The sequence below is a fragment of the Echiichthys vipera genome (genome assembly GCF_963691815.1).
Source record: "Echiichthys vipera genome assembly, chromosome: 23".
NCBI classification, from domain to species: Eukaryota; Metazoa; Chordata; class Actinopteri; order Perciformes; family Trachinidae; genus Echiichthys; species Echiichthys vipera.
Genome location: NC_139848.1, coordinates 2,676,412 through 2,702,534, shown reverse-complemented (window position 1 = coordinate 2,702,534; position 26,123 = coordinate 2,676,412). Strand labels below are relative to the sequence as shown.

Genomic DNA, 26,123 nt, shown 5'->3' with positions numbered 1-26,123 from the left:
GTCTTGATTTCCCCTTTTTTAATCTTCATTTCTCCAGGATTTTATCTCTACCTTTAACAGATATGAAGCAAAAGCATGTCAGAGTAGTGTGTGTGTGTGTGTGTGTGTGTGTGTGTGTGTGTGTGTGTGTGTGTGTGTGTGTGTGTGTGTCCATTATCTGAAGAGGCAGTCTGCCGCAACAGTGTGTGCAATGGATTGCTTTGTTGACCGCTAATGCAAAGAGGCCCTCAGTGAAAATGAACTGAGACCACTCTAATGCTATCTACTTTGTGTTTACCCTGGTCATTATGAGCGCCCCCATCTCCCTCAACCCCTCTGATGTGCCTGTGTGCCTGTGTGTGTGTGTGTGTGTGCAGTCTCATCACATTACCCTGATCACAGATGGCTTCCTTCGCACACACTTAAGGAAACACTCGAGCTTGTAGGCAGAATATTTCCTGAAAGTATAGATTTCCACGAGTGAAAACGTCCGGCCTGTCTCAGGTTATCGGGTTATTTCCCGTCTGATTTCACAGGTGTTTTCTTTTACAGCAGAGGGTGCTAGTGTGAGACGGACACCGAGAGTCTGCAGACAAATGGACGGAGGGAAAGAGAGGGAATAGGAAGAAAGAGGGGGAAAAAATGGTGAAATAAATGAATCGATGCGATGCAGAGAAAGGAAGAGTTGGAGCACGAGAACAACAAATATTGGCGTTCGGCGGCGCAGCATAATTAATCATCACATTATGATTTGAAAGCATAAACTGTTGTGTGAGGCGGCTTTGTTCAGATGTTTTCATGCTGATAACTGAGAAAGAGGCAGCAGACAGACACTAACATTATCATGCCTTCAACCTTCGTTCACAAGGAGGTGCCGTGAACGTGCCTGTTGCTATGGCAACTCATTTGAGAGCCCTCTCTTTCCCTCCAACATCTAAATAAAATCTAGGCTATTTATAGAACAGCATTGGCAACACGCGAGCGACACTGATCGCACAGGCATGGATGTAAATGCGCTCACCAAAACAAAAATATAGACTTGTTATGCACCTGCACATGCATATGCGTGCACACGCTCCTACAACGGCGCCGGAGCTCGCTGCTGTGTCCATCTGTGCATTAAGTCCGCCTGCGGTTTAGTTTGTTTACTTATGATTCTGTGTTTGGCATCATATTTTAGAAAAGAGGTTGAAGGCCTAAATAGATACAAGAGAGGAAAGCCTTCGCAGTGAAATCTTGCCATCGCTGTTTGATCTATATCAGGTTTATCTTGTCAGTTGGTGCCGGGAGCTGACAGTGAGTGACACAGCCTACCTATCAGAGCACATCAGCACCCCAATGGCAGGCTCATCCTACCTGCCTGGGTCTACTTCACAGTTGAAGAGCTTGCTTTCAAATCCTTATCTAATACAGCCTGCTGGTTGGAGGAGGAGAGGAGAGCGATGCACGCCCCGTGGGATTTCTTATTAGGAACATATCAGATATGAAGTTAAATATGCATGATGGAGGTAAAGGCGGGCTCCTCTTCTGCCCGTCCACTCTACAACAAGTGGCTGTTTCTGGTTTCAGATGTAGATCCGGGGATGAATGACTAAATCTCTCATTTGTGTTGCGGGATGAAAGGGTTTAAGAGCTCCTGGAACAGATGCAGATGGCCATAAGGGCGCTGCTGCTGGGGTGCAGCACAGCTAAACTTGCTGGAGTGGCTGTAATGGGATAATTGACAGGGTCTCTGCATGCAAGACTGCCTCCTCCTACTCCATCTAACTAACTAACTTCCATCTCAGAGGTCAGGGAGCATCCTGGAGCTAGCAGGGATTCAGAGATGCAAGTATGTGCAGCCCAGTGACAGTGAAGTAGAGGAAACTATGGACAGGGGCTCCGCCAGTCAAGGGAACTACCCCCAGGGCCCCCTAAGGAGGCCCATGCATGCTGTGTACTCTTTAACAGCACTTTAGATATGTTGGTATAATAGAATAACTAAACGGTTTTGTTTGTCGCTAGAGTCAAATTCATAGATGACACGTTGGTGCACTGCGTCTGCGCGTGTTTAGGCTCGTATAACAATGACAGTACGTGATGCAGCTCTGGATTTAGAAGCAGAGGGTTCAGAAGTCGGCCGCCCGTTATCAGCACACAACAACCTTGTCAAAGCAGCAGGGGAGAGGAGGCGTCTGCAAACCCAGCTGTTAGGCCGGGCGAGGTGTAGATGAAGCTGGTGTGTGTGCTTGCATGCGTGTGTGTGTGTGGTGCAGGATAAGATGGGGTTAGGCCTCCCACAGTAGAGCAATGTAGCGGAGGTTTAAAGCAATGAGATGCTACATTTGCTTGTTTGCTGTCTTGCTGAGAGTTCGGTGAGATGATGAATACCTCCATCATATTTTTCATAACCTGGCTTAGCGCCGCGTCAGGACCGGACTCTGGAGGATGCCGCCAGCCCGGCTCTGTCAGAAGATGACAAGATCCACCTATCAGCACTTCTAACGCTCGCTATTTAATATGAACTCTATTACTTTGATTAAACTGCACAAAACACATTTTTAAAAAAGAACAATCTGCTGTTTTACAAACGGGTTATGCGCCAAACTCAATCTTGGCTGGGAGCAGTTGCCCGGCAACCAGAATGTGGGAGGAATTTTTGGCAAATTGTCATTTTTATACTTTTTGAAACAAACAAATATCACTTTGTGCTAAATTAAGTTTCCCAAAATGTTAAACTGTTGCTTTAAGGAATATAGAAAAATACATCACATCCAACACAGGGTCATGCATCGTATACTATACAAGATGTGTGTGATTGTGCAGGGACGTGTGTGTATTGTGGGAACATGATAGTGTATTATTTCTCTCAAGCTGTTGCAACATGTTTTTTTATTCATTGTTATGTTTTCCTGTATTATTATTATTATTATTATTATTATTATTATTATTATAGCTATGGAAATGCATGTGTTATTTAATTATCTGTGTTTTATTCAGTGTTTCTTATTGACCATCCATGGTGAGTGTGTGTGTGTGCATGTGTGTGCATGTGCGTGTGTGCGTGCGTGTGTGTGTGCGTGTGAGTGTGTGTGTGTGCGTGTGTGTGCGTGTGTGTGTGAGTGCGTGTGTGTGTGAGAGAGAGAGTGTGTGTGTTTGTGTGTGTGTGTGTGAGAGAGAGAGAGAGAGAGAGAGAGAGAGAGAGAGAGAGAGAGAGAGAGAGAGAGAGAGAGAGAGAGAGAGAGAGAGAGAGAGAGAGAGAGAGAGAGAGAGAGAGAGAGAGAGAGAGAGAGAGAGAGAGAGAGAGAGAGAGAGAGAGAGAGAGAGAGAGAGAGAGAGAGAGAGAGAGTGTGTGTGTGCATGCGTGTGTGTGTGTGTGTGTGTGTGTGTGCTGCATGACAAACTGAAGCAAAAGAAAAAACGCCCCACTAATGGAGGACGCCCCGCCTCCATCCGCGGGGTTACCATGGCAAACGGCGTCGACGTCACAATGGAAGGAACGCCGTCTATAAGTATCGGAGGGTCTGCCGCGGCGGCTCGCGAGCTCGGATGTGCGTGCTGGTGGAGTGACACGTGCTGAAGGAGAAAAAAAATAAAAGATAAAAAAAAAAATAAACAACACACAAAGTAACGGACACAACCAGGAAGTTGAATTAGTTTTAATTTTTTTTAGTGTACATATTTTTTTTAAGGTGGAATTGTGTTTCTCTTAACTTTGACTTGAAGTGGGAGGTCGGTATCCGGGCAACCATGGGAAGAGGAGTGAGTATCAACGTTTCTCTTTGTTTCTCTTCACTTTCACCGTCGAGATAAAATCTCCGCCATTCAAACAAGTGGTTTTACCGAGTCCGTGTTGATGTTGTCACGGTGGGGGGGAGGGAGGGTCACATGTGCGGGGATAAAAGCAACACTCTCCGTTCCCGTGTGCTTGGATGACTTCCGTGTTCTCGGACCCCGCTTTCATTGAGAAATAACACCGAGGAAATCACTCCGCGGCGCCCGCAGAGATGCTCCTCAGACGGCTCCGTGCCCCGGTTACATAACGGGATGAGCTCAAACGCCCGGACTGTCAAAGTTTTACGGCTTTTTTCCCCATTTTATAATATAAAAATACACTTCTGCGTGTTTTCTAAGTGTATAACTGGTGTAAAGTTTGTATTTCCACACATTGTGAGGCACTTTTCTCCCAGTGTGTTCTGGTTCTAGTGGCTCGGCAGTGGGAGGGCTATGTGAGAAGTCCAACCCACGTCTTTGCTTCCCTCTGCCGCTGAGACCTGCAGCTCTGTGCCCGGTTTCCTCCAGCTGACCTGCACACCTTTTAGGGGGACTAGCTCCGAGTGTGCGTGCTCTCTGAGGCTGACACACTTGTGTATGATGAAATGTGTGAAATGCATAAAAATGGCCATAAAGTGGTCCAAGTGTCAGGACTAAAGCAGATCATAAGGTGAGTTTTGTGTTATTTGTTTCTGCCCTTTGATCGCCACCTTTCAAAGCCCGGGTCATACAAATATGAAACCTGCACCACCCTGCAGAAATCCACCATTCACAAATTGTTGTTCGTGCAATTATAATGCATCACATCCAATAATAAGTTGATTTTAAACATTGTAGAGGAAGTCTCCATCTTCTACCCTTTCTTTCCCCCCTGCAGAGGTGTTTTTCGGCTGCACACGGGCCGTTTTGTTTCATTTCCATGCCCTTTTTTCCATTTTATTCATCATAAAGTGTCATTATTTCCGCTGAGAGTGTGACATTTCTGACAGGAGGCGTCTTTTAGAGGCTGCCGTGTCAAAAAAAAGGATGGTTCAGACGCTGGTGGCCTCCCCAGCAGCCCTTCTGTTATTGTTCTGCTGGTTTCAACACATTTGAATTGGATGGGGACGAAACTGAACCCACTGTTGTATGAAATATATCAGTCGTTGCCACACCCTGCCAGGCTGCACAACAGAAACACTCATTATAGATGCAGCCTGCCAGGGATGGAGAGTTGGATGGAGGGAGTGAAAGGGAGAGAAAGATGAACCGAGAGAGAGAGAGAGTGATCTGGCGGGAGATGTGAGGCAGAATGGCTCTTTCAGTCTCGCTTCCTTCCTCCATTTCTTCATGATGCTCATTTACAATTCTGAAAATCTTTGCTCTCTCTCTCCCTCCTCTCTCCCTCTCTCCCTCCCTCTTGGCTCCTTGGCTGATTTTCTCTTCCTCCCATATGTGATAAAAGCCTTGCCCTGCCCCCATCCAACCTCCCTCCACTTCTCCCCACTGCGTCTCCCCTCCTTTCCCTGGCCTCTCAAGTCCTCCTCTCCTCTCCACTCCTCCAACACGTTCAGCGCTGGCATGGACAAATAGCAAGACTTGCAAGAGATGATTGCCACCACAGAGCGGAGAGAGAGGTGGAGGGGGAGGAGAGGGACGGTGAGAAGTTGTTTTGCGGTAACGGAGAAGAATCGGGGCAGTGAGAAAGAGCGCAGGTATTAAAAGAGTCACGCGGCGCTGGTTTCTTTTTCCAGTTCCCCCTCATGTTTTGGTTATTCTCTTCCTGCTCGTTGAAATGAAATGAAAGTGCACCCCCTTTGCTGCCCTTTCCATGCTTCCCTGTGCTTTCTCATCACATCGGCACAACAGTGCAATAAACAGGAAAAAAGCGAGTGAGCAGAGAGGAGTAAGAGGAGGGATTGAGTGTTTCAGAGAGGGCGGGGGGGGGTTTTAGGGGGAGCAAAGAGGCACCAGTTGCCGCATTGCTAACATTGAGCAATTTGGCCGGGAGAGGAGGGAGAAGAGAGGTTAGGGTGGGGCTGAAAACGGATCAATACAATCTGATGAATGATCCCCCGCAGTTATTTCAATTAAGGGATGTTTTGGAAAGGGGGGCAGGTAAATTAAGGTGTAATCTTTCTACACTTTAGGACATATTTTTAACTCTTAACTGGGAGACAGCTGTCGAACTCACAGGGGAGGAGTATTTCAGAATCTCACCTGAATCCACCTTTTCTCTCTGGCTGAATAATAAGCATATTTCATCCCCCCACAAACTATATCTAAGGTGTATTCTGGCTCTTTTTAGCTCTGTAGATATTACCACATGGCACTTTGAGATGATGACATTTGAGGGAGGAAAAAAAGGAGAGTAGAGGAAGAATTTGCTGTTTTGATGCAGTGACAAAGTCATAAACCCCATCTTAGATTTAAAGTTGGACACATCCATGCATGGAGACCGTGGAGCGGAGCACGTCTGGATCTTTGGGGAAGGATCTCTCTGGCCACACTCGAGCGTAACCTCCCCGTCTCTGAGTGGGGGCTCTAATGGCCAACATCTCACTCTTCTCCCCGCTGTGAGCTGACCTCGCATGTCAGCCCGCGGCCACTTTTCATCCCAGCCCAAAGGGGCACCGGGGCGACACCTTCACATCCATTCTTTACAGTCTGTTTCCCCTCTTGTTCTCTCACTTTGTACCTGTTTTCCTTCTTTCCTCTCTCTCTCTCTCTCTCTCTCTCTCTCTCTCTCTCTCTCTCTCTCTCTCTCTGAGGATTTAACATTCTTTCCACTCGGCAGTCATTGTGTATTAACCGGGGCTTTTGTCACACGCCACCCCTCGTCTCTGACAGAACACAGCGTACTCCCTCTCTCTCCTCCTTTCTCACACTCCCTCCATCTCTGACCGACTCCTTCTTTGCCTTCTTGTTGTTGTAGCTTGTTTCATCTGTCTACTCTGTGTCTTTTCTTCTCCTCTTTGCCTTCCCATTCTTTCATATGCCATCTCTCCCTCTCTCTTCGCCTCTGTTTGGCTGAGCAGCTTGAGCCGTAGAGCGATTTTTAGCTTTGTGTGACAGCTCCTTGAACTTTTCACTGCGAGCCTGTTGCTCAGCGAAAACGGAGCGTTGGCATTAAAAAATGACAAACCCCGGTCCAGAGCACACAGACCCCGGCCTCTGTCCACGCACCTCCTCCATGAGGGGTTCATGTGATTATGAGAAATATGCGACAGCCCTTTTTCTCCTTTTGAGGAAATGATGCAACTCGGAGCCATGGAGTCTTGGCCTGTTAATGTCGCGGAGGTGGGGCCAAGAAAGCCTGAAAGTGAGGGGAGAAAAGAGCCATTGGTTCATTCATTCTAGTCCAGAGCAGCTCCGAGATGTCTGTTTTTCTTCCACATAGATACCAATTCATCACAGTGTCGTCGTAGAAACTTGTGGGGGTAAAGATCCCCTTGTCTCGTACGACGTCACATAAGATGTCTAATTTATCGCCTTGATATGTGAGCAATTACCACGTTTACAAATGAATAATCTGCATGAAAATCCAATGAACACAAAGCTTTTAAAGGAATAACTGTGTGTGTTCTTCGCAGATGAGATGAGATAAGATGCCATATTGAACAGGACTGCGTCTGTGAGATAGTACAGTACCAAGAAATGTGAACTCTTTTACATTTTCAGCAGGTTTTCTGTAAGTTTCAGTCGGTAGTTCATCGCTGTATTGTGTGTACAAAAGCTGAAAGTTGCGCGGGACGTGAAGGGAGTGTTAAACACCGCGGCGTGTAAATGAACACACTTTCTTTTCACCGTTTAAACAGGAAAAAAAGGGAACGAAAGCATAAAAGGAGGAGGCAGTGAAATGGGGGGGAGGAGAGAGGGGACGCTGGGGAGAAGGAGGGAGAAAGAGAGGGGGGGCAGGGTCCACAGCACATAACTCTGTCCATTCACATATCCGCAGAGGTGGGGCAATAGTCGCCGGTAGCAACCGGGCAAAGTCCCAGGACTGTGTCGACACAGTTGAATGAGCAGCTTGTGTATCTGGCGAAAGAGCCCGGCACTAGTCGGGCGCTTCATAGGAATTCAAGTCGGCCTGTGAAACGTGTGTGCTTTAAAATATGCGGACGCTTGACCGAACGCTCTCTTGTGATGTTTGGGGTCTTTTTTGAGCCGGTAGGACGCTGTTCTCTCAGGCGAGAAAAGAAAAGAAGGGGGTTGAGAGAGAGAGAGAAAGAGAGAGAAAGAGAAAGAGGCCTCGAACTTTCTTTAAGTTGTGTGTTTCAGGGGATCATTGATATTCAGAGAGGCTCTGTTTGAACTATCGGAAGGGTTCTCAATGTCTTTCTCACACAGATCCCGGCTTTTCTCTCCTCTTCTCTTCCCTTTTTCTTTTTCTTGGCCAAGGTATAGAAGTAATTCATCAGACGAACATCGGTGTAGGTCGATTGCACTTGTTGCACTGACGTTTACCTGCTCTGCTGCATCCATTTTGCATTTGCTTAATGTTGTGTTAGAAGGTTAAAAAGCCTTTGAAGCAGTCGTTCTTCATGTAAAAGAAGACTTAATTAAACATTGTGTGTGACTCCATGTGTGCTCTTCAGCTCCTTCACGTTGCTCATCTGAATCAGGATCAGTATTGGTCTTTATTCACAACACAACTCTTAACCCTGCATTTGAACTTGACGTCCCTGAATGAGGCGTTTCACTGTGTTAATCTGCAGGACGTCCGTAAATAAGCTACATTTTTGTTAAAGTTTGTTCCTTGGCCGTAGCACGAGTCTCCACCAAGGCTGAAGCAAACGCAGGGTTGTCTGGACGAGGCTCACGTGTCCACAGTCTTACCAGTCACATGAAAAGATTCCTGAGCCTTTTGTTTGTTTTTGATGCAGATTTTATAGAATTTGTACAAAGGGCCTTTGTTCTGTGTCCAGTAGGCTTTTGTGTGTGTGTGTGTGTGTGTTTCTCCACCACATCATCACTTTGCCGTAGAGCATCCGTCTATGTCTGCTTTCCCTGCCCTCTTCTGACCATCCTTCCCTTTGTTCCCCCTTGTTCAGCTTTGGAGAATACAGTGAGACCAAACAGGCTTCAGTCAAACAATATTTTAAAGGGTTTAATCACAAAAACACAAGAGTATACGCAGAAGTTCAGTTGTTCCTGTGATGGGGGAACAGATAGATAAGAACAGGGCACCAACAGAAAGGAGGAGGCGGGGCAAGGTTATTTCACAGATAACGGGGCAGGGAGTGAGAAAGGGAAACATTATGACATTAGGAGGTGGTGAGACTTCACTCATAACAATTAGTGTATGTAGCGTGATTTACGGGGTATGCTTTTTACAAATCATCAGGGAACATGTGGATTATGATGTGGTGTACATGATGAATAGGATTGTGTAAAACAGAAGTAATGTTAACACCAGGGCTATAGCAAAGAGAAAGGAGCATATGTAGTGTCAGAAGATCCCACCAGGAAGTGGTTCTGGGTAAACGGACTCCTTTGTGTACAACATGAGTAAGATGATTAAGCTGCGTAAATCCATGACAAGTGTCTCTGAAGCTTATTTCAGATCAAATGGGACGATCCCTCGAGGGCCCTGCACACAGGTGTTTTGAGATTAGGCTGGGATCTACTCTGCACAGTTAACTGCACAGTCATCAAACTCCATCTATTAAAAAGAAGATGGAAAGAGCAAAAACACAATGTAGAGACTGTCAGTCAGGTGAAGTGGCCGTGGCTTTAATTGCACTAAAGCAACAGGGGTGAATGCATCTTACTAAATACCGAACTTAAATGTCCCTGATAGTGAAAAGTGAGATTCCCATGTCTTTTCTTTAGACATAAAGCATGTAATTATAGTCCAGTAGAGACCTAAAATGCCTGCGTTAACCTGAAAATGAGTCCCCTTTAGACTGAAACGGTGTTAATCAATCTCCAAGGCGAGCCTCAATAGATGAGGGTGGAGATACGCCATCAGCAGCGTGGCTATTACGGTTGTCTGATTGCATCTGTCTTGACTTTTCAATTCACTCGGGCCTTTAAAGGAAATGTCAAGGGCAGACGCAGGAGGGCTGTGCACCGCTTCTCGTCAGATAAAAGCGACCGGCTGCTGCTCCGACACGAGAGCGCCGTTCCAAGACAGAACCTGGCGCTTTGAGTTTTCGACTTTTGAATATAAGCTCGCTTTCTGAGTCTGTTGTCAGGGGCGACGTACCCTGAAATAACAACAACAATGACATTTCTTATCCTGCGTTTCCTCGCCCTCTCTTTATTTAGTTAAAGTGGTTCACTCGAAGTAGCAGGTGTGTGGATCTCGCAGATATCCAGGTCTTGTTGGTTGCTATGCAAAGTCTTCAGGTAACCGTCTTCTGGCATTGTTTGAATGCGGTGATGTCTTATCCATTCTTAAATAGTTTTTAGAAAGATAATGTTACACTTGTGGGTATGAACCTTCTTTACCGTGGTCATGGGTGCTTCACAGGTCTGTAGTCTTAATGATAGTTTCTGAAACACCTGCTGTAGTTTCTAATTCATCAGAACAAAACCATACATATAATATATTTGTATTCAAATGAGCCTCAAGCGAACATGAGACAGTCTGTTGTATCTGTTGAAAATAAAGACTGCAGTCCAACGTTGGGCTTTGGACCACTGATTGTGAATTATTTGCCTTAAGCCAGATGGCCCCTGGGGGCCCTCGGGGGGTCCAGAGGCTGAGATCTGGCCGCAGTGATCCAGAACCAGGCTTAGTGTTTTCCCAGCTTAGCCGGCCAGGGGGCTCGAGCAACAATAACAACATGTGCTGGAATCACACACTCTGCTCTGGTGGCTCCCTGGGAAACGTTAAAAGGCTGATGCAGAAGAAAAACACTATTAGTTAGCATATTTCCATGACTGTCTGGGGCCGCGTCCAGGATGTCCATGTGTGGCCATACCACTGCGGCTCTTTCTGTGACAAACATCAACCCCTTTTAAAGAGTTTTCAAAATGGCTGCTGCACACTGTGGTGTTGCACGCTGACAAATAGCTCATTTGTAGCCACTTGGTCTTTCAGCAGCCTCCCGCCCTCCCTGCTAACATGCTAACACCCCTGATCCGTGTACTGTGCTGAATTATAGATGAGCCTTAATTGCTAATCGATGTTGGCTGCTAGGCTTGCAATCTTCTGTTACCTACCTGAAACACACAGGCTTAAATTTATCTTCCTGTCTGTGGAACACACACACACACACACACACACACACACACACACACACACACACACACACACACACACACACACACACACACACACACACACACACACACACACACACACACACACACACACACAGAGAAGCCTACACATGGCTCACCTGTTAAATGATGCTAATGTCCTTCAGCTACCAACACAAAACATATGACATTTATAAAAAAGTGCTTGGATTCAGAATAAAAGGCTGGAAATGTAGGTTGTGCAGGATGCTTCTTACAAACAGGTGACACATTTGGAGACATGAGACATTATTTTCCTTTCATTTCTCACCCTTCTGTCGAATGCTGTCATGAAACCTAGTTTTGCAGCACTATAACATCAGATGTAATGTGATTTAAGAAGTGCAATAATCGGTACACTATGTATTTATTTATTTATAAATATATGCACAATGATAAAAAACAAGAATCATATTTTATAATACAAGGCAAATATTTGTGCATGAGAGGACAAGAAGGCCATCCTCCACCTCAATACAAAAATCACTAAAACAGATGAACTAATAGAAAAGAAACAAAGAAGAGACACAATAATCAAATAAACAGAGAGTGAAAAACATCCTTAAAATGGCAAATTCATTTAAGTTATACTAGACATGAGTATTATTGTGCCTGGATAGAAGCTCCCTCACCAGACTAGTCCTAAACATGTTGTATGTACTGTCCCGTTGGCTTTTTGTAGAGCGAACCAGGGGCCATGCTAACTTCCAGGTCGGCCTTCAACCCCGTAATGGTACACAATCCTAGTTTAAAGGGTGTAACTTTGGATTTAAACTGTATCTTGGGAATCATAGGGGTTTGGTAGACTTTCATCTCCTTGTGGAGTGATAAGAGTGGCTACACTGGCCATCTGGAGAACGCAGAACAGCAGAGTTAGGGTGGCGTGTCTATAAATGGAGTGTCGGCTGATACAGGTGCTGGTGGCATTTCAACTGTTTCTATGTGCAGCAAGACAGGATGGCAGAATAGCTTGGGCAATTTACTGCTGATTTAGTTTCACATCAGTGCATGATTTAGCGCTCCCTTTTGCTGGATTGTTGAATCTTTTTTGGGCGTTTTAAATGTCGGCACCTCCTCTGTCTGTGCTACTCTTTCTTCCTCCCTATCTCACCTTCTCTCTGTCCCTGTCTCACACACCGTCTGGCTCACAGCTGTCTCGAAGACACAATCTTCGGGGGCCTTTGTTGCTCTGTCAGCTACAGTCGCCGCTGATAATGAGAGGTGGTGTATGTGGAGGAGGCGGTGCAGAGGAAGGGTCAGAGGGGAGGCTGACTGTCACTGTGAGGTAAAGGGCCGCAGCTGATGGTGTGATAGGGGATGTCAAGAGAGAGAAGAGATATTCACTTATTTTTACAGCTTTAATTTTGTGTGTTTCTCAGATCCTGGTTTCTCGCCTGGAGCGAGACAAGTTGTGTCACAGTCGGTGTTAAAATCATGCGCCCAAGTGTGATCACCACTGAAAGACTCCAGTGTGGTTAATTGTTCCACTCCGGGGTTTGGCTGAAGTAGTTAATGGCAAGGTTAGGTTTAGAAAAAAACATTGGTGAATGAGTAAAGTGTTTGTGTGTGTGTGTTTTTCTTATTGAGACAGTGGTGCCCTTTATTGCAAACATGGGTGTTAAACAAGATATCCTTGTTTTAACCCTACAGCTTATTTTGTCTCACCATGCACACAAACACATATCTTCCAACTGACCAAAAACACACGCTACGTGTTCCTCAGTGTTGATGTACACAGGCTGTCCAATCCGTAAAAGAACTGTTTACATCAGTGCGTAAATGTCTGTAGATTATTTAAGGTTACGGATCGTTAAAAACTGCAGTAAGTGGAGTAATTTAGCCCGTGGAGCACAATGCATGCTTGCATATAACCAGCTGAGTTTCAGGATAATGAATTATCATCTACTGGAGTTGGACTAAAACCAAAGGAAAAGTTTCTTCACAATAGGAAGCCTTTCAAAAGTTTAGAAAATCCTGAAAGAGTGGACCCCATGGAGATGTTTTTGCAGAGACAGATGGCTCCGGTGCCACAAAGCCTGGACCCTAGAGTTCTCTCTTTTCACTCTGCTCAGCCGACAGGGCTCTTGATCCCACAACCAAACTGCATCTGACAAGTAAAGAGGTGCTCCTTTTTTTTGGACTGCCTATTAAAGTGTGTGGTGGTTTGTCTCCCTTTTAGACTTGGCTGTGTTTATATGTCTGGTCCTAAGAGCATTGACCCAAATGGAGTCTTCAAAAGATGCCGTGTGACAAAATGTCTTCTGGCGTTTTGAGTCAACATCAGATATCAGAGGTGCTCACATTGCATCAGATGCCCCTAAAAGTAATCTGTGTAAGGCTGTAATGGTCGCGCCATCGTCACCATAAAGAGCTGTGGGTACACAGTTGCATTAATCGCACTAATGCATGTGTTATCTGAGGCTCACTACCCAAGAATATTACCCATTCAAACTGCTGCCACATCTGCTTAATGCAGCTCCATCCACAGAACATACAGGACCTTAGAGGGCAACTCGGACCATAATCACACTGTAGATTGCCCAGCGTGTGTTATAGCTTTTATAAATCATTACCAAGAGCTAAAAAGTGCTCTATAAAGTGCAATTAGAGTCAAAAATGTGATAAAATGAGAAGCAACCGGCCAGTCTTGTGTTTGTGCGGAGGGCAGTACTGCTCATCACTTAGATGTTACTCAACATATTTATTCTTATTTATTTTCCTTTGTTTCCAGGAAGGACGAGAGCAGTATGAGCTGGCTGCAACCTCGGAGCAGGGCGGCAAGAAGAAGGCGAAGGGGAAGAAGAAAGAGAAGGATATGGATGAACTAAAGAAGGAGGTGGACATGGTGAGTGTCTCGGCTTCACTTTTGTTCTCCACTCTTCCTCTGATTGTCCACTGTCTCCTGCTTCCAACACGACGGCCCCATCCCCCCCATTGTGTTGGTTTTATTTCTTCTACCTCGCCTCCCTTCATGTAGCTACCTCTTCCTTTCACTCTCTCCCTCCTCACTTCATTTCATGCTCCTGTTTTCTCAATTTATTGCTCACCTGCCATCTTCCTTTTGCTCTTCCCTCTTCCTCCTCCTCCTCCTCCTCTTCCTCGCTATCATCTTACCTCCCCCACGTCTTTTGTTGGCTCCTCATCCACCACTTAATGCCTTTCTTTTTACTGTGAACATTTCTCTGTTGTCGTAGCTCTACCTTATGAGACGTAGTCATTTTAAAATGAAAGGTCAGCTCGCAATGAGCTGTAAATGTCACAGGCTACTGGGGTTTGGAACACACACACACACACACACACACACACACACACACACATAGGTGTAGTGGATGCACACAGACATAAACACTGGACTAACGCCACGTTCTTTTCTGTGTGTCCTCGCAGGATGATCACAAGCTGACCCTCGACGAGCTCAATCGCAAATATGGAACAGACCTCAACAATGTGAGTGAGACGAAGAGGGAAATGTGCTGCATTGTGTCAGTGTGTCTGTTTTTTCATGTGTCTCCCTGCAGTTTTAAAGGTCCCATATTGTAAAAAGGGAGATTTCCATCCATTATAAAGTAGGTCAAGGTGCCATTCACTTCATTTTTCTCTCTTGAGTCTCTCGGTTGATATTCAGTGAGTGAACAATCGATTAATGTGACCCAGATGATTTACCTCTGTTTAAAGAGAAGAGATCTCCGCTCACATCATGTAGGAAATGCTCCTGAGGATGTGATCTGCCATTACAGGCTCTGCCCTCCCACCGTTTCTTAAATAAAGAGTGTGGATCAAGAGAAAGTAGGAAGAGAAGAGGTGGAGGGGGAAGGTTGCAGGGAACAGGAGGGGGGGATTGATTTTTTTCTGATCTTAATATTTAGCTTTAGAGGTGGAGGTAGGTGGATGTTGTTACCTTTGGACAGAGCAAGGCTAGCTGTTTGCCCCTGTTTCCAGTCTTTGTGCTAAGCTAACAGGCTGAAGCTTAGTATTTACCACACAAATGTATAAGTGGTAAAACCAATCTAGATATTTCCCCACTATACCTTAAAGTGTATACTGTGAACAATGACCGTATATTTATTTTCCTGAAATATTGATCGCATGTTTCCTAAACCACCCATCACAGCCACTTGAGAAAAGCTATGCGTGATTTGCATGTTGAGTGTTTTGATTCAGTGTTTGAGGAAGCAGGATCCCCTATTTATCTGACATGCCTTCAACCCCAGAACACATTCAATCACACACCAACGAGACCTCTCTCCTCATGCAAATGTGCTCCTGATCACGCAGGAGAGATCAAGGAGAATAGTTAATCAGTGCCTCTAAACTGGGGTCTCCAGGCTCTGTGTTTGTGTGCGTGTGTGTGTGTGTGTGTGTTTGTGTGTGTGTTTGTGAGTGTGTGCATGCATGCGTTTGCTGCAGTTGTGAATAATTTATTAGCTGCAGAAGCCCCTGCGCCCTGATTTCATATGATCCCATTTTACTGTCCTCCTTCTTCCTCTTCCTTCTGTTTTCTTCTTCCTACCTGCTGATAAAGGAAGGGGCCCTGCTTCTCTGTTGATGCTCTGTTGCTAGGCAACTAGTAGTACCTACAGTCCCCCCTGGACTTGGATATGTGTCAGTGAGTTTGTGTTAACATGTGTGTTTGGCAGACAGACAAACTTGTGTTTTAAATGTGGTTGTATTTACAATCAGACATCTGACTTCCAACATGTCAACCCTCCTGGCTGAGGCTCTGAATCCGTCTCTTCTTCTCCCTTCAGGGTTTGACTAGTGCGAAGGCTGCTGAGATTCTGGCTCGTGACGGGCCAAACGCCCTCACCCCTCCTCCCACCACCCCAGAGTGGGTCAAATTCTGTAAACAGGTAACACCAGCTTTGTTGTGTTGTGGCGCCTTTCGTGACCTCAGTCGTCTAAGTGACAAGTTTCCACAAATTGAGAAGATACTCACTCTTGTCCTGCTTTCCTTCAGATGTTTGGAGGTTTCTCGATGCTCCTGTGGACCGGTGCCCTCCTCTGTTTCCTGGCCTATGGTATCCAGGCTGCAATGGAGGATGAGCCCGCTAATGACAATGTAAGAAAAGGTCCTTGTAGACTTTCAACTTTATTGTCCCCGAGGAGGAAATTAGTTTCCCGAGTACTGTACCATCTGACACTGCATTTAGAAAGGGCAGACATACAATAGTTACGGTTGTTTATAGCACATTAACTAGCACGATGTTTCTTCATATGGAGGGGATTGTGGTACAGCATTAGCAACGCTTTACAACACCGAACAGCCGATAGTGTTAGAAGCCGGCTCATAATTGAAAATCTTCAAATGTTGCGATACTCAAAGTGAGGTAATAATGATCCCTCTGATATTTGTGATGTCCACAGTTGTACCTTGGTGTCGTGCTTTCTGCTGTCGTCATCATCACTGGTTGCTTCTCCTACTACCAAGAGGCCAAGAGCTCCAAGATCATGGACTCCTTCAAGAACCTGGTCCCACAGGTGCTCCTTCACCTTCCAGTTCATCACTTCACCCCCATTTCGTTTCTATGTCTGTAATCAACCTTTGAGCCACATCAACTGTTTTCCCAAATTATGAATTATACTAAGCTCCCAAGAAATGAATATTGTGTAACACTTTTTTTGTCAAATTCTCGCTATTGTCATCACGTCAACTCTTAATTTAGAATGTTAATTCAAGGTCTTATCCACTTTGCGTTACAAAAACAATCGAGTCCCCTTGACATCTGAATCTCATTAGCCCTGTTATAATTTGGAGGTTATTCATTCAAATCATTTCCATTATTATGAGGAGAACTGAGCTTTGTATGCAGGATGTGTGAGCGGGCGCAGCTGAAGCAGGCGGAAAATAAAGCCGTCACCTCTGCCTTACACAAGTATCTGTCTCCATCATGTCTGCTCTCGTAGCAAGCCCTGGTCGTCCGTGACGGCGAGAAGAAGAACATCAACGCCGAGGAGGTGGTGGTCGGTGATTTGGTGGAGGTGAAAGGTGGTGACAGGATCCCCGCTGATCTGAGAATCATCTCCGCCCACGGCTGCAAGGTGGGTGACCGCCACACAAGTCATTACCTTCTACCTCTACCTCTTTTTTTAAAATGAATCAAGCACCTTTTTGGTCATTTCTCTCAGAATGTGAAGACTGTTAAGTAGATCTTGTCCCGATACTATTTTTAATAAATGAACTTGTGCTTTTTCAGACAGAAAACAAGTCCGTGACCCATTTAGCTCCCTGAACTAAACTCAAGACCTAAAAGCAACACTTGACCCAGTTATGCTTTCCCATGAGCCTATCCATCATTCTTTGTTATATTGTATCACCTGTCTCTGTATCATGGGGTTTACATTCTGAGGAGAAAGTTTTTCCTCGCTGAGAAATTATTGTTTTAGATCTTTTCTTTCACAGCACATGTAGCCACTCTGTTTTCTTTCTCCAATCAATCACAGTCTGTTTCATTTCTCAGGTGGACAACTCGTCTCTGACTGGCGAATCAGAGCCCCAGACTCGTACTCCTGACTTCTCCAATGAGAACCCACTGGAGACCAGGAACGTTGCTTTCTTCTCCACCAACTGTGTTGAAGGTATGACTGCAGGATGCATCAAAGATGTTGCTACATTTCATCTGTAGTTCAGAGACTCTGGGGTGAATCTGTTTGCTGTTTACTCAAAAGTATGCCTGCTCATCCTCGCTACAGGAACTGCCCGTGGTATCGTGATCAGCACCGGAGACCGTACCGTCATGGGTCGTATCGCCACGCTAGCCTCTGGACTGGAAGTTGGACGCACCCCTATCTCCATCGAGATCGAGCACTTTATCCACATCATCACCGGCGTGGCCGTCTTTCTCGGGGTGTCCTTCTTCGTCCTCTCCCTCATCCTCGGATACAGCTGGCTGGAGGCCGTCATCTTCCTCATCGGCATCATTGTCGCCAACGTGCCAGAAGGTCTCTTGGCTACTGTCACTGTGAGTCCTGTTGTTTCTTTTGTATTATAAATCTCACTATGGATTCCAAAAACGCTTAATTGACCCAAGGGATCCCATCTCTAGGTGTGTTTGACCCTGACGGCTAAGCGTATGGCCAAGAAGAACTGCCTGGTGAAGAACTTGGAAGCTGTAGAGACCCTGGGCTCCACCTCCACCATCTGCTCCGACAAAACCGGCACCCTGACCCAGAACAGGATGACCGTGGCCCACATGTGGTTCGACAACCAGATCCACGAGGCCGACACCACAGAGAACCAGAGCGGGACCTCCTTCGACAGGAGCTCTGCCACCTGGGCCGCCCTGGCCAGAATCGCCGGACTCTGCAACCGCGCCGTCTTCCTGGCAGAGCAGTCCGGCCTCCCCATCCTGAAGGTAGGTCTCTTTACCCTCCCCTCTCCTGCGTTTACCTTTTTTCTGTTTACTTAAATCAATAATTCCAAATATTAAGGTTTATCTGATCCTCAGAGCGGATTTTTCCACATGAATTGTGGAAATAATTAGCTCTTTGAACTAAAAACAGAAGGCTTTATTGTCTTTCATCCTTTGTTCAACAATAAGCTGATTTCAGTTCTAGGTTTTAAGTTTGTTTTTGCTCATTATGGGCAGGATTTAGAAGCCATGCACTGCTGCTCTGCTTTCCCTCATATTGGCTTCACTTAATTTCTAGTAATGTCGACACCTGTTGAAGTGTACTTCATTAAAGAGGAGTGTTTGTTCAAATCTAATGAGGCTGAAACATCGCAGAAATGTATTTTAGTGTCAGTTCAACTTTAAATCAAACCATGGCAACAGAAAGAACTCATTGATCTGATTGGCAGCAACAGTACTTGAGTGGCATACCACATTAGCAATAATTTCCCTTGTTTGAACTGAGGAAATATAAAAGAAAAAGATGATTCAAACATGATCTTTTTTCCTCTTTGGTGTCCTCGTGGCCTTAAAAGTGTGTTTTGGATCTTAATATCAGACATTACACACTTTATAGGGATGTTTTCCACTCAGACCAACAGGCTTGTTTTCCAGCTCACTCTCCCTGGAGTGAACACACACACATTTGTAACCACATTAACAGCGACACACACACACACACACACACACACACACAGATGAACCTATGTCTCTGGGCTCCCAGACGTTCCTTGGAGTCTGGCTGACATCATGGCTCTAATTACCGGTGATTCTCTCTCACTGCTCATTATTTTTGGGCTGAGCAGCAGGAAAGCCTTATAAACACCCTTGTCAGTTCTATATATCCTTTAAAAAAAGTCACAGGAAATGACCTTTTAACTTCCTTATGCCCCTGTGACATTGCCCCCGCAACACTGACGCAAACAGTCCTCAATTATGACCTGTGGGGGCTTTCACAGCAAGGCATTTAGTAGCAACATGTTTGTTATTCAGGCTCAGGCTATATATATATAAAGGACCAATATTTCATGAAACCAAGTGAAAAGTTGACTACTGTGACTTGTGACCAGTGATTAATGTTCTCCATCTTCCTCCACCAGAGAGATGTGGCTGGTGACGCGTCTGAATCGGCTCTGCTGAAATGTATCGAGCTGTGCTGCGGATCCGTCAATGAAATGAGAGATAAAAGTCCCAAAATTTCTGAGATCCCCTTCAACTCTACCAACAAGTACCAGGTATGGAACGAGGAGTTAGCCTGCAGCTTAACGTCAGTCTTTAGAATCAATAATATATGGAAACCTGTAGTTTATGTTAGGTGGGTTCCTTTTTTGATGGTTTGGAAATGCCACAGACTTTTAAATGTTAAATGTCAGGTCATTTCCTCCTCATGTGTTGACAGTAAATCTTCAATGTCAAAATGATCTTAGTATAAATCTTTGTCTGACCTTTAGAAAGTTCTGTCTCTGGCTCCATCATCAGGAAAGACATTTGTCTGTTTGGATTGACGAAAAATGAAGCACACATGCTCAGACTTACCTGTTTTATTTATTTGTTCCTATGTGCTCCTCAGCTTTCCATTCACAAGAATGGCACATCTGACGAGACCAAGCACCTGCTGGTGATGAAAGGCGCCCCAGAAAGGATTTTGGACCGCTGCTCCAGCATCATGATGCAGGGCAAAGAGCACCCTCTGGACGACGAGATGAAAGACGCTTTCCAGAACGCATACCTGGAACTGGGAGGTCTGGGAGAGAGAGTGCTGGGTAAGGAAGGCTACTTGAATGAAGAGATTAAGAGTAGAAACGCAAATGGCCGCGCTGAAAATCACTTAATTGGGCAATTATTCTTAACCCAAGTTTGTGCTTGTCTTGCGTCCCTTCCAGGTTTCTGCCACTATAGCCTCCCTGATGACCAGTTCCCAGAGGGCTTTGCCTTTGACACTGAGGAGGTGAACTTCCCCACTGAGAACCTCTGCTTCATCGGCCTCATGTCCATGATTGACCCTCCTCGTGCTGCTGTGCCCGACGCTGTCGGCAAATGCAGGAGCGCTGGAATCAAGGTAATTAATTATTCAGATGGAAATAAGTTATTTCATGAAGATATTTCATTCTGCCTCACATGGACAGATCATGTTAAAGTATTAATAGTTATATGCCATCCAAGTGGCCTAATTAATAATAAATCAGAACTTCATAATGGTTATGTAAGTGACAATCTAATGGAAGAATTTGAGTAAAATCCTCAGGTTTGATAAAAGTGTTCCCCTTCTCCTAGGTCATCATGGTAACAGGTGATCATCCAATCACAGCGAAGGCCATCGCTAAGGGTGTGGGCATCATCTCCGAAGGTAACGAGACAGTTGAGGACATTGCTGCGCGTCTGAACATCCCAATCAACGAAGTCAACCCAAGGTACGGACTATAGCGAGGAACCCTGAGTGCATCTGCTCCAGTTCTCATGGAGATACAACTGCACCTGGTTCATGTTCTGGGCTCCGTTTGGTTCTGAATATAAATCTAAACCTGGGGTTGGATTAAAACCTAACCCAAGGTTTTAAAACGGTTCCTAATTCTTACTTTGTATTGGCTTTGTATTCCCGCAGAGATGCTAAGGCCTGTGTAGTCCATGGTGGAGACCTTAAAGATCTGTCCCCTGAGCAGCTTGACGACATTCTGAAGTACCACACTGAGATTGTTTTCGCCAGAACCTCGCCGCAGCAGAAGCTGATCATTGTGGAGGGCTGCCAGAGACAGGTAGAAACCACAGCAGATGAGGAGGAGTTTGTGTGTCAGGGAGAACATTTCCCTGCCCTTTCGAGCCTCTCCAGTGTTTCCCACCCTGTAAAACACAGCATGTGCCTACGCCTGATTATGTAAATGCATGAGTGAATATTTGATCTGGCTATCCCCTAATGCTTTTTTTGTGATTATTGCTTTGGTCTGGTCACTAAATTGGCAGAATAATCAAGCATTACATCTGTCAAGCTGTGGCCTTGCATCAATATTCATGAGTACATCAGCAGGCAGCTCTGTTCAGTCTTGTTTGGACTCAGACTTTAGATTTATTTATTCATTTACACTTTTTCTGTTAATTATCATGTTAATTATCAAGTGCTCCTAAAAATATTTTTATTATTCTGATCTTCTTTATGCTATTTGATTAGGTTTCCTTCTGTTCCTACACACAGACATTAATATTTCCCTTGACGCTTCTCTCTTCCTTCTCTCTCTCCGCAGGGAGCCATTGTGGCTGTGACAGGTGACGGTGTGAACGACTCTCCTGCTCTAAAGAAGGCTGACATCGGCGTCGCCATGGGGATCGCTGGATCTGACGTCTCCAAGCAGGCCGCTGACATGATCCTGCTGGACGACAACTTTGCCTCCATTGTTACTGGAGTGGAAGAAGGTAACTGGTGGCACTGGACAGAATACCTTTTAAAGCTCTTGTCTTTAAATGCAACAAAGAAATGAACACTTCCACTGCATTTGAAAGCCCCTCTTTAGCTGCAGGGTTAAAGGTATTAAATCAATGACTGTATACACTTGTCATGTTACACCAGGCCGTCTGATCTTTGACAACTTGAAGAAGTCCATCGCCTACACTCTGACCAGCAACATCCCTGAGATCACCCCCTTCCTCCTCTTCATCATCGCCAACATCCCCCTGCCCCTGGGAACCGTCACCATCCTCTGTATCGACCTGGGAACTGACATGGTAAAGATGGATGGATGCACTGCTAAATGTTGCAGAATGTGGTGGAACTTGTTGAAACAAGAATAAATGGTTATTTGGGATCTGATGGGCTCCATTATTGGGTTGTATGACACATCTTCTTTGTGTTTAGTGACAACTAAGGAGTGGAAAAATAGTGTATGTGTCTGCCTCTAGGTTGTCTGAGTCCGCGTGTCAGCTTGCTCATTGGTTGTGCCCTGTGTCCCAGGTCCCTGCCATCTCCCTGGCTTATGAAGCAGCTGAGAGTGACATCATGAAGAGGCAGCCCAGAAACCCCAAAACAGACAAACTGGTGAACGAGAGGCTCATCAGCATAGCCTACGGACAGATCGGTAAACAGACGCTTTGTGTTACTTTGACTAGAAATGTACCACAGCTCATATGAACCAGGGGTTTGCTCTCCATGTCTCCTTGGTAGATTTCCATGGAAAGGCAGCTCAGTATCTGGGTGGTCCAAGATAACTGGAAGAGTAGCATGCACCAAAATAGGCTCATACTGATAGAGAAGTGCGTGTGTGTGTATGTATGTGTGTGTGTGTGAGTGTGTGTGTGTGTGTGTGTGCGCGCGTGTAAAGAGCAGTGCCTCTGGCTTTTGATTCCTCCCTCTTCAGTAATGACACCAAGAATAGGTTTGACCCCCCCTGAACTTCCTGTACTGCCTTATAAGACCAATCTTGTTGTTTTCTTTTATTTCCTTTTCCCTGCAATAGACTTATTAATGGTTTTAATAAGGTTGTGCCACTTCCTTTTGAATTCAAATACATTTTCAAGGGTTTGGATTAGAAGGTCTGATCTGACTTATTTCAAATAATTCAATTGCCTTCATGGTTTAATCACCTCCGTAACAATTTCAACATGTGATCATTTGGATTAAGCCTCTTATTCCTCAGAAGACAAACTAATCTCATTGACTTATTTATTTACTCAGTTATTCATCAAACTGCAAAAACTGTGTTCAGTCCTCAAAACTCCCCAAAGCACGAGGCCAATTTGCATGATTAATCTTTTATTGATTCATGGTTTTACATCCAAATGGACTAATTAACTGCACTCATTTGTTCTTTCTGAAACCGTTCCAAAGACAAACTTGTCTCAGCCATCAATCCAAAGATTGTACGATATCAGAATTCATGCCTCCGTGCAAACACATGTCTCCCCTGCAGGTATGATCCAGGCGCTGGCAGGTTTCTTCACCTACTTTGTGATCCTGGCTGAAAACGGCTTCCTTCCCGCCACCCTGCTGGGCATCAGAGTGAACTGGGACAATAAATACTGTAATGATCTGGAGGACAGCTACGGGCAGCAGTGGGTCAGTATCAGTCATCGCACAGGTAAAGTTTAGACTTTTGTCGTCGCCACCCGTTTAAAACGATCTCTGATGTTTGTTCCGTGTTAGACTTACGAGCAGAGGAAGATCGTGGAGTTCACCTGCCACACGGCCTTCTTCGCCAGCATCGTGGTCGTCCAGTGGGCCGATCTGATCATCTGTAAGACCAGGAGGAACTCTGTCTTCCAACAGGGCATGAAGTGAGTGCAGAAACCCCAACTATATATGGTATAAAGCACATTACTATTCTCTTCCAGCTCTGATCTGTTAACAACACTTCATCCCTTCTGTATGGACAAGAACTCTAGATAGAGACAGAGTGTTTAGAGGGGCTATAAACCATATGAAGTGTACTTAAAGGGCATTTCAGACTGTGGTTTGTGCCTTGGCTCTGTGCCTCGGCACCGAGATGATGAAATCGTAGCTATTTTGAGGCATTCTGATTGGTTTGTTTGGGTCTCAGGTTTCGTTTTCCCAAACAGCAAGTCTTAATTGTTCCCCTGTGTGTTTCAGGAACAAGATCCTGATCTTCGGGCTGTTTGAGGAGACCGCCCTGGCCGCCTTCCTCTCTTACTGCCCCGGCATGGATGTCGCCCTCAGAATGTACCCACTCAAGTGAGTATAGAGCCAAAACTCATCTCGCAGTCCTCCAGTGAGCCGTGCACACATCTAGTCGACTGTGTAATCGCGCTCACTCCACCTACCACATGTTGCTCGGGGCACCGGATCAGTTTCTCATCTCTTTTTGTGTGTGCTTTCCAGGCCCAACTGGTGGTTCTGCGCCTTCCCTTACTCCCTGCTCATCTTTATCTATGATGAAATCCGTAAGCTGATCCTCAGACGCAGCCCAGGAGGTGAGTCCAGAATCCATGCTTTCATTATCTTCTCTTGTTTTTTTTCCTGACTTCTCTCTCCCTCCCTCTGCTGTTGTTTTTCTGCCTTTCTCCATCTCTGCCGCTCCTTTCTCTCTTGTTTTTCCTCTCCCCCTCCCCTCTGCCTTGTGGGTAATTATTATGCTTGGTGAAGGTGGAGAAACTTGGGTCTTATTCCTCTCTCTTTTAAATATTCCTTGTTATTATCCAGTCTCTTTGCATGCTTTTAAACAAAGGGCGCACTCACACTGTCAGCCCGTACCGTGCCCAGGGCTTTGGGGTACTCCGACCAAATCTGCAGTAAACACTCCACCTCCGCATCACACCAACGTGAACCTTTTGCCGCCATTGTTGTTGTTGTTAAATGTCCGAGCATGGTCCGTCTTTTTGTCAGGGGCACATAAAATTACGTCAGAGCCGCTGTAGGCCTCGTGCACGTGCACAAGCTCGTGCTCGTTCATGTGCAAACACGCTTTACTAAAGCCCACCTCTCTCAAACGGGCTGTGGACGGCAAGCTTGCCGCAGCTAGGCGCGGAGCGGTTGCACTCTCACTGGTCAAACTAACTAGGCTTTACCCGTAAAACCTGTTTGGGCGCGGTACGGAAGGACAGTGTGAGTGCGCCCAAAGACTTAAGACCAGTCTACTCAAGAATGTACCTCTAAATCCTGTGTTTGTGTCTTCTCTCCCTGTGTCCAGGTTGGGTGGAACGGGAGACCTACTATTAAAGACCTGTCAGCCCGTCAGTCCAGTCAGCTCGCATCTTCTCCTCCACTCCCGTCTTTGCATGAATATTGTCTTGCTGCTCGGAATAAAATTTTAACCTCTGTGAAAAAAAATGGAACGTGTTTTTATAATAGGGAATGCTTGATACTACTATTAGACAAATAATGAGATGAAACGTGCTGATGATGCTGATGATGTTGATAAATGATAATGCTAATAATGACATGAACACTGAACATTGACATGACTATGCGTGCCTTGTTTCTGAAACAGGACCAATTTTATACATGTTTTTAACAGTTATAAACGTTCAATAAAAATGCGCTCGAGTCAGGTCCCACAGACGTTTCCTGTGCTCATTTATTCTGTGTGTGTGTGTGTGTGTCCTGTAACTGATCAGTTCAGATGCATCAAGATGGGTTTTTCCCACCTGTCTCCTCACGACTTGTTTGAGTTAAAATACGAGAAATCCATGCTTCAACAATCTTACACAAAAACAGACCCACACCCTCATTTTCATTTGTTTTTCTCAACGATTTCATGGAAACTCCAAAGGTAGACCAATCCACACTTCAATCAACAGCAAACAAGATACAGGGACACACACTTTAAAGGTCCCATACATTCTCATCTCATCTCATCTTCACCCTCTTATCCGGGGTCGGGTTGCAGGGGCAGCAGCTTTAGCAGGGCACCCCAAACTTCCCTTTCCCGGGCCACATTAACCAGCTCTAACTGGGGGATCCTGAGGCGTTCCAAGGCCAGTGTGGAGATCTAATCTCTCCACCTGGTCCTGGGTCTTCCCCGAGGCCTCCTCCCAGCTGGACGTGCCTGGAACATCTCCCTAGGGAGGCGCCCAGTGTTCATCCTTACCAGATGATCCTGAACCACCTTAACTGGCTCCTTTCAACGCTAAGGAGCAGCGGCTCTACTCCGAGTTCCTCACGGATGGCTGAACTTCTCCCCCTCTCTCTAAGGGAGACTCCAGCCACCCTCCTGGGAAAACCCATTTCGGCCGCTTGTACCCGCGACCTCGTTCTTACGGTCATGACCCAGCTTTCATGACCACAAGTGAGGGTAGGAACGAAGATTGACCGGTAGATCCAGAGCTTTTCCT

General features: G+C 45.6%; 1 protein-coding gene across 1 annotated transcript; it reads left to right on the top strand.

Moving 5' to 3' along the window:
* The first annotated feature begins 3,510 nt into the window (after nucleotides 1-3,510).
* LOC310964635 (sodium/potassium-transporting ATPase subunit alpha-1) lies at nucleotides 3,511-25,328 on the top strand. Its single transcript, XM_083937832.1, has 23 exons — nucleotides 3,511-3,720; nucleotides 13,694-13,807; nucleotides 14,350-14,409; nucleotides 15,711-15,812; nucleotides 15,920-16,021; nucleotides 16,327-16,440; nucleotides 16,867-17,001; nucleotides 17,421-17,538; nucleotides 17,653-17,921; nucleotides 18,006-18,314; nucleotides 19,451-19,585; nucleotides 19,921-20,113; nucleotides 20,234-20,409; nucleotides 20,625-20,761; nucleotides 20,953-21,103; nucleotides 21,587-21,755; nucleotides 21,910-22,064; nucleotides 22,291-22,414; nucleotides 23,246-23,391; nucleotides 23,479-23,609; nucleotides 23,923-24,024; nucleotides 24,172-24,263; nucleotides 24,980-25,328. Exons 1-23 carry the CDS (start codon nucleotides 3,709-3,711, stop codon nucleotides 25,006-25,008), a joined length of 3,075 nt encoding a protein of 1,024 aa, XP_083793958.1. The 5' UTR covers nucleotides 3,511-3,708; the 3' UTR covers nucleotides 25,009-25,328.
* The last annotated feature ends 795 nt before the right edge of the window (nucleotides 25,329-26,123 follow it).

Bases quoted from the DNA above. Each gene is read 5' to 3' on its own strand.
- LOC310964635 (XM_083937832.1), top strand. The intron at 15,813-15,919 runs GTAACACCAGCT...GCTTTCCTTCAG, and splicing joins GGGTCAAATTCTGTAAACAG to ATGTTTGGAGGTTTCTCGAT. The intron at 23,610-23,922 runs GTGAGTGCAGAA...TGTGTGTTTCAG, and splicing joins GTCTTCCAACAGGGCATGAA to GAACAAGATCCTGATCTTCG.